The following is a 14,102-nucleotide window of genomic DNA, read 5'->3' as shown; positions in this document are numbered from 1 at the left end:
AGAAAGCACAACCTGAATCTAATCATGACAAAATACAAGACAGACTCCAAACGAAAAAAATTCTGTTAAAAAAAAGTTTGGAGAGGGGGAGCAGAAATTTCTCTCAAAAATATCAATGTCATAAAAGACAAACAGAGCCTGTGAAAATGTTCTAGATTAAAGGTGGCTAAAGACACACGACAACTAAATGTAATAGCTGACTCCAGACAGATTCCTGTACTAGAGGGGAAAAAATGCTATTTTATACAAGACATTATCGGGTCAATTGTGACAAAATCACAATACAAACAGAAGATTGATATAATACTTTTATCTAATGTTAAATATACTGTACACTAAGGTTATGCAAGAAAATATTTTTCTTGGAAATTTCAGACTGAAGTATTTAGTCATAAAAGGTCACAATTTATACAACTTACCCGCAAATGGTTCAGGAAAAAAATGAAATATTCACATACACATACACACAGAAGAGCACAAAATGGAGTAAAATGTTATCAATAGGTGTATCTAGTTAAAAGGTATATGAGTGTTCTTTGCAACTATTTTTATTTTTGCTACTTTCTTAGAAGTTTGAAATTATCTACAAATTAAAAAAATGATTTAAAACTATTGAGAGATATAAATCTATAAAAACTGTTTGGCACAGTACCTGGCATAAAGCAAGCGCACAATAAGTAATAGCTATTCTCATTAATAATATAATTAATAAAATTAAAATAATATAAAAAATGATACAAAAGGTAGATTATTACTACTAGTATAAGTGATATAAGAAAATAGGAATATAAATTGGCACAAATTATTCTTAGCTCTCTCCTGACTTTTTTGTTCCATTTAAATGGTGCCATTTATGTTCATGAGCATCAAAGGATCAAAGAAGCATCACACTGGTACCATACACTGCATTTATATTTTTCATTAAAGACAATATTGTAAAATTGGAAATCATTTAAAATTGGAAATGCCCATTGAAAAGAGAACAGATAGATCAATTATAGTATATTCATGCAATGAAATACTATATAGCAATGAAAATGAATGAACTTGAGCTATGTACACTGACACAGACAAATCTTAGTAGCATGATGTTAAGTGGAAAAAAGCAAGTTACAAAGAATATAATGAATATTATGCCACTTCTTAATGTTAAAAAACAAAAACAAAAAAAAGCAACAACTTTTCGAGGATATATATATTTGGTCAAAACATAAAAGCAAGAGAATAAATTTTAAAAATCAAGAATATTATTAGCTCAGGTTGGAAGGAAGTTTGCGGCAATGGAACTGTGGTTAACAGTATTGGTGATGTCCTATTTCTTAAACTGAATAGTGGGTTCCTGGTTTTTAGGCTTCTTAACTTATATACATCTTACCTTTATTCTTTGCAGGTATCAAGTACTTCATAATTAATGTTAAAATTATTTTAAAAAATAATAAGATATTAGAAGAATATAACCAGTCAACAATGGTACTGTCTGGTGGTAGGATTGTAAAGGATTATCACTTAATACGTGTTTTGGATTATTTAATCCTTTCTTTTGTTAACATGTTTGTTTTTAAGGAAAAAAAGGCTAAAAAAGTAAAATGAATCCTTTTATAGTTTGATTTGTCTTCAAACTAATTTCTTTCATATTGACAGGACTTCCCAAAGCCCAATAACATCTAAAACTTGTTTCTACCCATTTCACAGATTAAAATATAATTCTCAGGCTAATCCAAATATAACGTAAAAAGTAAGAAGCAAAATATAAATGAAGGCCGTGTTACCATCCAACTAATTGGCCATAAGACAGTGTCAGCCTTTTAGAACCTAGAAGTAAGGGAGAAGGATCTGTGAACAATGAGAAAAATAACTGTCGACTGACTTTTCAGGACAGGGAGAGATTCTCTAAGATTCTGGTAACATTGCCTACTGAATTAGAAAAGTGTGGAAAATAAGGTCACTGACTTAGTACATATGATTTGCCATAGTAAGTGTTAGTTCTTTTCCAAGTTACAATGGCAACAGCAAGTAAGAAGCAGAAAGGATGTATGTTTGTGTGTGGAGAGAAGGAGCAGACTGCAAGAAGTCAATATCCTAAAAAGGATGGAGCTAATAAAGGATTCACCAATTCCTAGCTCAGAAATCTCAGTGAACAGGCAATATAAGCCCTATACTCCTCATGAGCTTTAAATACCAGGGGCTATAGCACAGTACAATAATTCTTTTTCATAATGACAAGTCTAAATCCTTAAGGAAAAAACTATTAATTCATCAAATGTTCAAGGGCACAGACAACATACCATTCACTCTGCCAGGTGTCGGAGAGGAAGAGATTAAAAACACTGCCCCTGCCTTCAAGAAACTCACAAATAAATTAGAAAACATCTAATACACTTCAGAAAGATTCCCATTAAAAAGGGGTTGAAATAAGCTTCAGTAATTTCAATGAAAAAGTCCCTATTATTTGGCAATTTTCTTACATGAAGCCCTGATTTCTCTTGAGTCAGGGAATGAAAACATGACTGCTCTATTAAAATTCTCATTATTATCCCTGTAATAAAAATCATTTGTGAAAAAGAAAAAAAGAAAAAAAAAAAAAGAATCACTTGTGAATGGAGGGGAAAACCATCAAAAGACAGAAAGAAGAAAGACTCAACCCTGTCCTCTAAATACAAAATGAAATCTTAGGGAGAGGATATATATTAAGTCAGAGCAGTACTATACATTTTTTGCTCAGAAAACTGTTCACATCTTTAATCTCCTTTTACCCTCAGAGCAACCTTCTGGAATGGTGCTTTTGGATGTTACAGAGATAGGTGGGAACAAAATCCAATTACCTGCTTCTGCTTCCGTGTCTTGCAAGGCCAGGGGCTGAATGTGTTGTCCAGAAGTGGGTGCAGGAAGGGCTGCCGGGACTCCAGGGTCTCCTCTGCCAATGTGCTCGCTGGCAGGATCCTTAGAGATCTCGGCCATATTTCTCTGAAATAAATTATCTTCATGGTTAATGCCGTAGCAATCTTTATACAATTTTCTATTTAAAAAGTTAATATTAAAAATACAAAAAGAAAACACTGCCTGCAAAAAATCTTTTTCATAGGTTATTACATGAATACTGTCACTATACTATGAACTAGTCTCTTATGACCATAGTTTCCACATTATAACATTGTCTGACAGAGGACTGGTGGGCCTGCTGTGAGACAGACAGGAGATAGAGTTTGCACATTTATATACATAAATTTGAGATATTTTTAATGGTTTATGTGATCAAACCACAGGACAGAATATGAAATCAGAATTGTTCTTGAAAATCTAGAACATTTTCACTGCAGCAGGGGTCAAATTCATTAGCAACCATAATACCTCCCACAAGTTGAAAATAACTACAGTAAAAATAATTTTGAATTTATATAGTACTTTATATGCTTCTAAATACTTTAACACAACTGTCATCTTGTAAGGAAAGTGAATTGAATATCAAAGTTAAAGACAGAAACTGAGGCTTAGCTAAATTAAACATCTTGCACAAGACCATTTCTTCACAAACACTTATGAATGCTTTTTGTGTTCATTATACAGGCAGTACAGCTACAAAATTCATTAACAAATTTTTAAGGCAATATTTTCAGATTCTGAACATTACTAAATCCCAAAGGAACAGACCGTGTGATATTCAGAAAGCAGTTTTGTTTAATTTCTTAAAACACATTATATATGCTTGATTTTAGAAGCCTTGGCTTCAATCACAAAAAACTTATTTAAATGACTGTCAGGAAACCTACCTACGATGTGGAACAGAAGCAGAGGTCAGCAATTATATAGAAAAGGCAAACTCTATGCAATCAAGAGGCTATGAGGTGGAGGCCAAAAGCAGTAATAAAAGCTGAACCCAAAGGCAATCATTGTTTCCGGTTTCTAGTCAAAACTGGAGGAAAAATCCAAGATGGCAAAAATGGTAGGAAAGCAGCAACGTTTTTGTGTTAGTTTTAACTTGACTTTGGTGGTAAAAAGAGACAGTGCACATATCCTTAAGTTTGCTTGAAAATTTTGTTCCAACTGATATTTCTGTTTTCTTTCATCCATTATGAACTGTTGTATTAGTATATTTTGATAAGGCATTCATTTTCTTGGAAACTTTTTCATTCATTGCATCCTTTCCACTTTAAAAAACTTTTGATCATCTCAGTTATTTTGGTGAGGACCTGCTTATATACACTGATAAACAATTCTTTCCTGTTTTAATTTCTATGACCACTTCTAAAAACTACAAATTTAATAAATTATAAATCACAGTTCTTCACATTTATGGCACCTATATTGCAAATTTATAATCAGTTTCATAACCGTTGCTTTATGTCAAGGTCCTGAGATGAGTTAGCCCCCAAATGGCAGAAGATCAAGTATTACTTCTATGACAAATACCAGATTAGACATTTCAAAGCCATCCTTTTCTTAGGAATGGAATCTGACCCACCCAACAAAAAGCTACAAAAGTCTAAATTCTTAGCCAGATTTTGTGATTCTGTCTCCTTAGACTTGTGAGCCACATAAGTCACACTGATGATCTTATACCGCTTGCACAATTATACGCCCTATAAAAACACTCCAGGGTTGATTTTATAAATTTATGAAATACACACACACACACACACACACACACACACACACACACGTGGTAGGAGAAAAGTGTTATTTTATACCAGAGATTGACTTTTCAGGAAAGTAAACTTGAAAGCATATAACATGATCTTCCCTTCACTTATCCTCAAAACCTGCTACAGATAATTTTTCTACTTCAACTGTTTTCTCCAAATTCTTCTTAATTGCCTATTTTCTCCAAAAATTCTCAATAAGGTACTAAGCAGTATTCATGGGATATTATCTTGCTCAGTTATTTTTACATCAAAGGCAACTACTTAGTAACATCTTTGTGAAATCAAGGATAAAAATAATCAACTGGGGTGAACTGGATGGGGTGGACTGATCTTTCAGGTTCCTTCTGGCTCTAAAATTCTGTACTGTTTCAAATGCAGGATGCAGAAAGGCCAAGCTGTATCATGCATCTCCTACCAAAACCCAAGTAATTAGGCCAGGAATTTATATTTTCTTTCTCAGATGAATAACTACAGTATATGACTTCCCAAAGTAATAAGCTATTTATCATCAAGTGTGAGACTGGAACTCTCATTTTCTTCCTAGTTTATAACTCTTTCCAGTAAGTATTAATACTAAATGCTCAATCCTGGCCTTAAAAACCTTCAATCACAATATCCTGATGGTCCTTAACTCTTCTGTCTCAACACTTCTATCAGACAAACCTTACATCAGAATTTTTCTCTAATTCCAAATATCGAAATTGGCTGATCACAATACCTAAAATATCATTCTGGATATCTCATGCACACCTAATTTTTTTAATCAAAAAGTAGCAAGACTTTGGTCTTACCAAATCTTCCACATAAACCAAAAGCTCGTCTCAGGGAGTACTTACATAACTAAAAGACCACAACTACCTATACACACACATACATAGTACACCAACAAAACTGGGCTTCAGAGTTTTGTTTGAGTAAACCATACTTCTATTTGCTTGTTTCCATATCAATATTCTTTGTACTTGGTTGGATATTTTGCCTAAATGAGATATAAATTCCTTGAGGGCAAGAAATAAGCTTCCAAATTCTTTAGAAGCTTTTAAGAAACTCTACTTTAATATGATGCATACTTCTTGATGTGGTCAGGCCCAGAAGACAAAAATAGAAATGAGTTATTCAGTTTCTGAAATCTCAGGCCCTTGCAAGAATAATATACATTTTATAGAAAAAAAAGATGTCTAAAGGCTAAAAGCTTTGCCTCATATTTGTGGCACTATGAAGTAATAAAGTTTTTTTGGCAAAAAAATATACAAACCTTTCAATTTGGTACAAAAAGCTTTTTAAACCACTGTTAAAAACACAAGAAATGAAGGAAGAAAAAAATACCATATACAACTTCTACAATAATCACTGAGGTTCAATAGCTCTTTTCACTCTCAGGAACATACCTTTTCCCATTCTGTGTCAGCATTTTCTATAAGTAGGGAAAATGTATCTTGAAATGCTTTCTTTATGCAGGCCTTTAATTTTTCACAATATTGCTCAGTCACCCATTTTGAAGAACAAGTCGACATGATTTCCATAAGCTGCTTGTCCTCTGACCCACCGATGTACTCCTTTTGGGTATCCCTTAAGAGAAATCCAAGTACAGTTAGGATGTCTTCCTCATACTGATAGATTTCCAGTTGGATCCGCCTGGCTTCCTGAACAGTCCATTCTCTATGACTCTGGTCTAGACATGTTTGTAATTCTGTCTCTTTCTGAAGAAGTAGCTCAGTTTTTTGTTTCATAAAGTCTTCTTTAGCTGCCGCAAGCACCTCATTAATTTTATTTCGATGATCATCTAAAAATTGCCGGTAATCTTGCTCATTTTGTTCTTGAATTCTGTGGATTTCTTCTTGCTTTTCTTTGTTCCATACACTCCGAGCCTTAGCCAACTCAGCCCTGACAACCACAGGGATTTCCTCGTTCTTTAACTCTAGTTCCTTCTGAAGAGAATGAATCTTCTCTTTCAATTCCTTACCGGGTATTACATTTTTCTTCATATTTTCAAGCTCACTTTTCCATTTCTCTTTAGCTTCAGAAACGGCCATTGATATCTAAAAAACATAACATACATTTAAAAAGTCTTTATGAATCTCTTCATTAACAAAAAAATTAAAGTAACTCTTTTGGTTAACCTCTGAACTTAATAAAAGCCTTAAAATCAAAATTAAAGGAAAAAGTGAATTTAGATAAGACATTATTCTATAAAATATACTTACACTAGAATTAAGGATCTTTTCCTTCATTTTAAATCATCTAATAGTTTACATCATGTTATTTAAAAAACTAAACACTTGTTTCTTGATGGGGAACTAGAGCTTGAAACTGGCCAAAATATATACATTTATAGCCAAAACAACTGTTAGAAAAAGATTTCATATTAGTTTTTTTTAATGTAGATACAGTCTCATACTTTATCTAAACCCTCATCAAATTAAGTATCTTTTACCTAAAGCAACAGCCTGTCATAAGGAAATCTTACTATCTCACTGAGGAATACAACACACTTTATTTGCTAATAACGTAATTGCATTTAAATACAATTTAGTGGTTAGAATTTTAGTGATGAATTCATTAAATTAAAATGCTAAATTAGAATGCCAAACAGAAAAGTCATTTTTCATTCATCTAATTTTCTTTTATAACTGAATAATAAGACTAGTAGATCCAAAAAATAACAGTACAAAACCAAAAAGTAATAGGGAAATCAAGAACCTTGGCTCTAGCTCTAATTCTGCCACTGACTACAAAGGCAGCTCAGCACAGGTGCTTACAGAGCAGACACTGGAGACATGCTGCTGGAATTAATTTACCAGCTGGGGAACCACAGCCCCATTCCTCAGCTTCTTGAGCCTCAATTTCCTCATCTATAAAATGGGGATAGTTACAATGCCAATTTGATAGGATTGTTTATGATTAAAGAACATAAGGAGATAATCCATTTAAAGTACTTAGCCCAGAGTCTGGCAAATAAGGACTCAATAAATGTTATACAGCTATTATTACTCTGGATGCATGGCCTTGGAAAAGTTATTTAATTTCTTTCGTACCTAGTGTCTTCATCTATATAATGAGCAGTTGGATAATGACCTTGAGTCCATTTTACTTCTAACAGCCCCTGAATGAATTCAAAGAAGTCATTAGAACACAGCAGTGCCAAAAGACAGAACTGGGCATCTCCAAAGGCTTGGCCTGGACAGTGTCAATTGCTATCAGTACTGTATATGCTTGGGATGATGAGATTCGGTATCTGCTTACTAAATTTTCTACTAAAGGAATCTATTATCTAAGGTGAGCTTTAAAAAAATTCACCACAAAATTCCTGTGCTACTGGAAGAATAATTCAGTAGTTGATTTGAAACATGTTTAAATAGTTTTTAGAAAAAGCAGGTCACCTTGTAATGGATGCCTGGAAATCTGAACCAGGTGATATGGGTGGAGGGGATGGATCCCATCAATTCGGATGACCTGCGCAACCTTACCAAAGACTTGCATCTTCTCACATGAAGTTTTACAAGAGGAATTTGACAGCATTGATCAATTCAGTGGTTCCTAATCTTTGCCGCACATTAGAATTACCTGAGGAGCTTTTAAAAATCCTGATGTCCAGGCCATATCCCATACCAATAAAAACATAAGAGTCTGAGGGTGGGAGAGAGACAACAGTAATTTTTAAAGAGCCTCAATTTAATTCCAATGTGTAGCAAAGTTTTAGAACCACTGAACCAATTTGACTACTTCTGAACTCTAGAAACTGGCTTTAAACTGTCACCGATCTTGATTAATTACTCTAATCTTAAAAGAATTCTCCAGCCAATGCTATGAAGCTGGCCCTTTCCACACCTCCTCTGGTTTGGAGGAAAGATGCACATGTTAACATTAGGTTGTGTGCAGGCCTGATCCCGCTTAGCTTCACCGAGCAGACAAGGTCAGGCATGTTCAGGGTGATACAGCCGTAAACTACAAAATGATTCACTTTTTTATTCATAGACTACAACAGAACTGCTCAATTGAGCTCCATGACATATCAGTTACTAAAAAAAAAAAAAAGTAGGCTGTGTGGCTGATATAATTATTTAGAATACTGGTAGTCACACCAAAATGTAGTCCAAACACCAGCAGTATCACATCACCTGGGAGCCTGTTAGAAATGCACATTTTCAGGACTCACTCCAGACCTACCAAATCATTATCCCTAGGAGTAAAGCCCAGGAATCTAGGCTATAACAAATATAGAACACTCTACAGGTGATTCTCATTTCTGATAAAATTTCAGAAGCAACACAAACTCTGTCCTCTCATTTCTGTATTTCTGCATTCACATACATTTCAGGCCTTCTGTGTTCATAAGGAATGATCTCTTGGCATATTTTATTTTCTATATTCTACCCAACTTTATTATTTTACTTGGTGTCTGAGCTCTGAGACACATATCCTCACCATCGTATTGTTTCTTCTTCTCTCTCCCTCAAATTTCCTTTTGAAATACTTCAGACATACTAAAAAGTATAGAGAATAATGTAATGAACACCTATGTACTAGGTACTATCACATAACTTAAGAAAAATATTAAAGTAGATTTTTATTTGTTGAATTATTTATTTCCTTAATTTTCAAAATAAGTCGATCAATACAAGGTATGAACCATTTCTATTATACAACACTTTATTTTCCAAAATGGTTGTGACATTAGGAAGGCAGCACAGACTTGAAGCTACAATCTGCTCTACTGCGTGTTATGTCAATTCAGAAGAGAGGATTGATACGTGTGTTGTAAAATGGCAACTTAAGTTTGTTTTAGTTTGCATTTCCCTAATACTAGTAGGTTATGAATGTTCTTCCAGTGATTTTTTTGCTACTTGGACTTATGAAGATTATCTGCTCTGTATGAGCTCCTTAATCAAATATTAGTATTAATATTTCTCACATTTGATTAATTTACTTTCCTTATTTTTATTATCCGCTTAATTTTATTTTATTACTTATTACAAAAACAAAAATGTTTTAAGTGTTTGTCATTTTAACCTATTACTTCATCTTTGATATTGCATCCATTACCACAAAATTGACTTAGTATGATACAAATATAAAATATTCCATTTTCTTTTAATTTTTCCCTACTTTCATGTAAAAATATTTAACGTCTTCATCATCCTAGAGTTTATTGTGATGCACGGGGTGGGTAAACTTAATTTTTCCAAAGTGTTATCTGTCTCTCATGAGACTATTTATTATGAAATAACTCCTCATTCCCTTGTTTTGAAACTATTTAGTAAGCTTTTATTCATAGTTGGCCTATCTCTGAAGCCTATATTGCACTAAATTAAAAATAATTCTGTTTTTGTGACTCATAGTGTTTAGTTGTTTCTTTCCAATATATTCTATTATGTGTTAAAGGCTGGACTATGACTTCTTTTCTAGAAATTAAAAAAATTTCTAGTCCTTTTATTTTCCAAATAGATTTTAGAATTATTGTGTCAAATTTCAAAACTATGTTCTGTTTGTTGTCATTTTGATTAGCATGGTTTAGGCCAGTAAATTAAGCTGGGAGAGTACACATGGATATAATATCCAAGTTTTCCAGTCAAGGAATATAACATCTCTGAAAGGAGAGTTGGCTGTTTATCAAAGAGAACGTGATAAGGTAAGACTACTGACAAAGCACAGAAAACAATCTTTAAGCATGTGAAAGGCTAAAGTATAGCTAATAACAAACAGAAAAATATCTGTTCTCAATCTCGCCCAAAGATAGGGCAAGATGCAATGGGATTTAATTTCTAAGTTAAGGTTATCCTCCTGACTATGAGAATTTTAAGAAGCTAAAATACATTCTCTCTCCCTGAACTACTTGATGAAGAAGAGAGCAGATACCACTTTTGAGGCTCTGAATGAATGCTTAACACACATTCTCATATTTAATCCTTCAACACTATTTGTAGGTACAAATTCCTGGGACTGAGATGAGAGAAGAGATGTGGCAAGAAGACCTCCTAAAGTTCCTTTCCGGGAGACTGCTTACCTGCTTGGCCACAGAGATCTCTTGCTGTTGCTCCCACTTCTTCTGCTCTGCTCTCACACGTGCTCTGTACTCTGCAAGCCCAGGCAGTTCTTCCAGCCATCGATGACGAGCATTCTGCACGGCTGTTTCTACCTGCAGGCAATAGCAAGAGAAAGAGTAAAGTGCGTATAAAATTTTTAAATGGCCCCATTTTCAAATAGCAACTATGGTTTCATGTGTATTTTACACTGTATTTCACTACATCACAGTTACACTGACCTTAGATACCCAACTCTATCCCAAACAGTAGATTTTAATCCTTCTGTTCTAAATTTCCCATACTGTCCCATGCAAATGCCACAATAGGAAGTAGGAATCTATGAGAGTACTTTAAAAAATTCATGGAAAAATACAGTTTTAAAAGACAATGTGAATCCTTCCAAAAACTTTTTGAAGTACCCTCATATTAATGTTTGATGACCAATATTATCTTAGAAAACTTTTATACAAAGTACTGACTGCCATTTCCAACAACTCCCATTAAACTCACGTAAAAGGAGAAGGCCCACTGGAGAACTGCTTGGTGCCATCTGCTGTCCAATCAATATACCCACCCCCTCCTCACTTCTCATGCCCAACACATACATACATATACACATGCACAGATGCACCAGGGTAGGCTAGAGCCTTATACCTGCCAAATCTTCCTACTGTGAAGAATGAGTTGTACTAAAGAATGAGGGTGATATCTCAATTCGGGCAAAAAGTTAAGACGATGAATTATGAGGGTGATCTGGTTGTAAATCGGTCACCAGTAATCAGATCATTTATTAAATAATTTCCCCCTATGCCTCTGTTTAAAATGCACACAGATACACACATGCATATATATACATACATAGATACAAAAGCAGAGTTGATATATGAGGCAGTACTTCTCACTAAAGTGCTAAATACATTCACATGTAAATTCCAGGGAGTTAAAAATATGGGGAAAAGATAAAGCTCTTAGAGAAACTTATATTCCCTAAAAAGTTATTATGAAACATTTCCTTTCTACTATATTATGCTATTTGTTTTTCTTCACAAGATATATAATCGCATAAATGCCAGAGAAGCACCCATAAACACTTTGTCGATGGAACAGTTTCCTAATTCTGTTCAAGCCTTTTAGTAAACATTTCAGAAAATGTTTTCTTTAACTGATTGGAGATGTCCTTGATACCATTACATAATTTGTCTGTTTCCAGACTTTAAGGATGCCCTGTAAAATCATGCAGAACAATGTAACAAATAAGAGAATTTCAGGTATTTATCAAAAGCTGAGTATATTTTTAAAAATCTTACTTCAGGTATTATCTTGTTTAAGAGTTTATAATAAGTAACAGATCTAAAATAATAAATACATAATAGATATGTCAAAGTCTAAGGACCTCTTGAGGGCTAGAAATCCTGTCAGTTGATCCATGAGGTCAAAAATATTTTCAGAATAATATCAAGACACTCTCTGCCTTTTTCACTCCCATCCGTAATGCATAAACAGCACAGTTCCCAGAGGCTACATGCTCTGTGATGATGTCATTGTTGCTCTGACAGCCTATGGAATGTGTGCTTGGTTATTTTTTTTTTTTTTTAACTTCTCAGATTTATCTTCCAATGTAGTAAATACATATAACTCACACAAACAAAAGCTCTTTAGAGTCCTCAATTTTTTCAAGTGTGAAGGAGTCCTGATACCAAAAATTGTGAGAATCGCTGTAATAGATAGCATAAATACAACAGATAACTCATCTTTATTTTGTTAACACAGACTATACTTTTCTCAGTATGACATTTGTTTGAAATCAAGTAAGCTGCCCAAGTTAAAAACTAGTTTTGTGAGTGCTTCAAAGGAAAGATGATGGCACCTCTTTGGGGCAGCTGGTGGGAATTATAGACAAGATTCCACTTAAGGAGCATGGCTACAGATTCAACTCTGTATCAAGTCTCAACACAAATATTGTTAAATAGCTTATTTGCTTATGTATATGTACCTATATAACTACTGTAATGGAAGACTTTCTATAAAAGTAGATATGAAAGATTCATAATTAAATTGTGCTTCGTTAAGCTGTAAAACTAGCATCTTTAACCTCAGGTATCTTAATGCGTAGACTGATCTTAGAGGAGCAAACATTTTGTAAAGTGAAAAAATACAGGGCCGAGCCCGTGGCGCACTTGGTAGAGTGCTGCGCTGGCAGCGCGGCGACGCTCCCGCCCGCGGGTTCGGATCCTATATAGGACTGACCCGTGCACTCACTGGCTGAGTGCCGGTCACGAAAAAACGACAAAAAAAAAAAAAAAAAAAAAATACAGAAAAACTGAGGGGGTGACAGTTTTGTGACAGAAATATAATAAAGAAAGTTTTAGGAACAATATAACAGGTTTTCTACTCTAGCAATGCACAAAATTTTAACGGTAGCATTTTACAGGTTTTCATTAGTAGACAGGCAGTTCCAGTATTTTACTCTAATAACCCTGCCTCCAATAACTTCTAATACCTGTTTGGCAATATTTTCACAATACTTGAGTTCCAATTCGATTTCGAGTTTCTTCAAAGCCCTCTTGACAGCGATCTCTTTCTCTTGTTCTAACTCTTGCTGGATCTTCTGCGTCTGCTCTTCTATCACAACTGCCATCTCTTTCTTGGAAATGATATCAGTGGTGGTTACTTGGTCAGTCTGGCTGCCACAGTCTGAGATCATCTTTTTCATTGCATTTACACTTTGATCCAGCTTAGACTGCCACTCCATTTCAAGCTGTTGAATGAGTTTTTGTTTGATCTGTTTTCAGAAGAAAAATCATATGAGCAGAAAAATATTTGAGTTAAGTAAAAACTAGAATTAATAGCTAGCCAAAAAAGCAACCACAGTTGTGTTTGAAAACCATCTAGACATTGTTGTAGTAATTATACGAGGTTTAGAAATTTAGTCAATGAAAATATATTCTCAAGTAAAACTGGAAAGTTACTCTTTGACCTTAACTATGTGACAAAAGTCACAAGGAAAACTTAAGTATGGTATGTTAGGTCAATCTTGTTCTCAATATGCAACTTTCTGGAAGCTTTGATATTGCCACCACAAAGATGGCATGATTAAAAAAAGAATAAAAAAACTTTTGCTATTAATATGTGTTTTGGCATCAACACCACACTTTCCACTAAGCAGGCACTGAGTAAATCTAATTAATGAAACTAAAATTGAACAATCTAAAAAATAGTTTTACTTACTTGAACACATTAGAATCTTATTTGTTATGATGTTAAATTTTACTGAGTAGACTGCTTTCAAAGTGGAGGTATTATTGGAAGAATATCTTAATGATGTTTTTCCACTTTTAACTTAGTAAGACGGATCTAAACACAGTCATCAGCAAAATTGTGAAATAGCAAAATTTGCTTTTCTCTTTTCCTGTTCTCCACCTCCTAAATACCCAGAATT

General features: G+C 34.1%; 1 protein-coding gene across 2 annotated transcripts in view; it reads right to left on the bottom strand.

Moving 5' to 3' along the window:
- CEP152 (centrosomal protein 152) overlaps positions 1 to 14,102 on the bottom strand; it is an 85,670-nt gene that overhangs the window by 14,410 nt on the left and 57,158 nt on the right. For both annotated transcript variants that reach the window (XM_063091771.1, XM_063091772.1), the window contains exons 17-20: positions 13,164 to 13,445; positions 10,645 to 10,776; positions 6,029 to 6,679; positions 2,823 to 2,964 (exon numbers count right to left, since the gene is read on the bottom strand). In XM_063091771.1, coding sequence (XP_062947841.1) covers positions 2,823 to 2,964; positions 6,029 to 6,679; positions 10,645 to 10,776; positions 13,164 to 13,445 — 1,207 coding nt within the window. The remainder of the gene's footprint in view (positions 1 to 2,822; positions 2,965 to 6,028; positions 6,680 to 10,644; positions 10,777 to 13,163; positions 13,446 to 14,102) is intronic.

Source organism: Cynocephalus volans, chromosome 3 (assembly GCF_027409185.1).
Source record: "Cynocephalus volans isolate mCynVol1 chromosome 3, mCynVol1.pri, whole genome shotgun sequence".
NCBI lineage: Eukaryota > Metazoa > Chordata > Mammalia > Dermoptera > Cynocephalidae > Cynocephalus > Cynocephalus volans.
The sequence above is the reverse complement of the archived record's forward strand: the minus strand, read 5'-3'. Positions and strand labels throughout refer to the sequence as shown.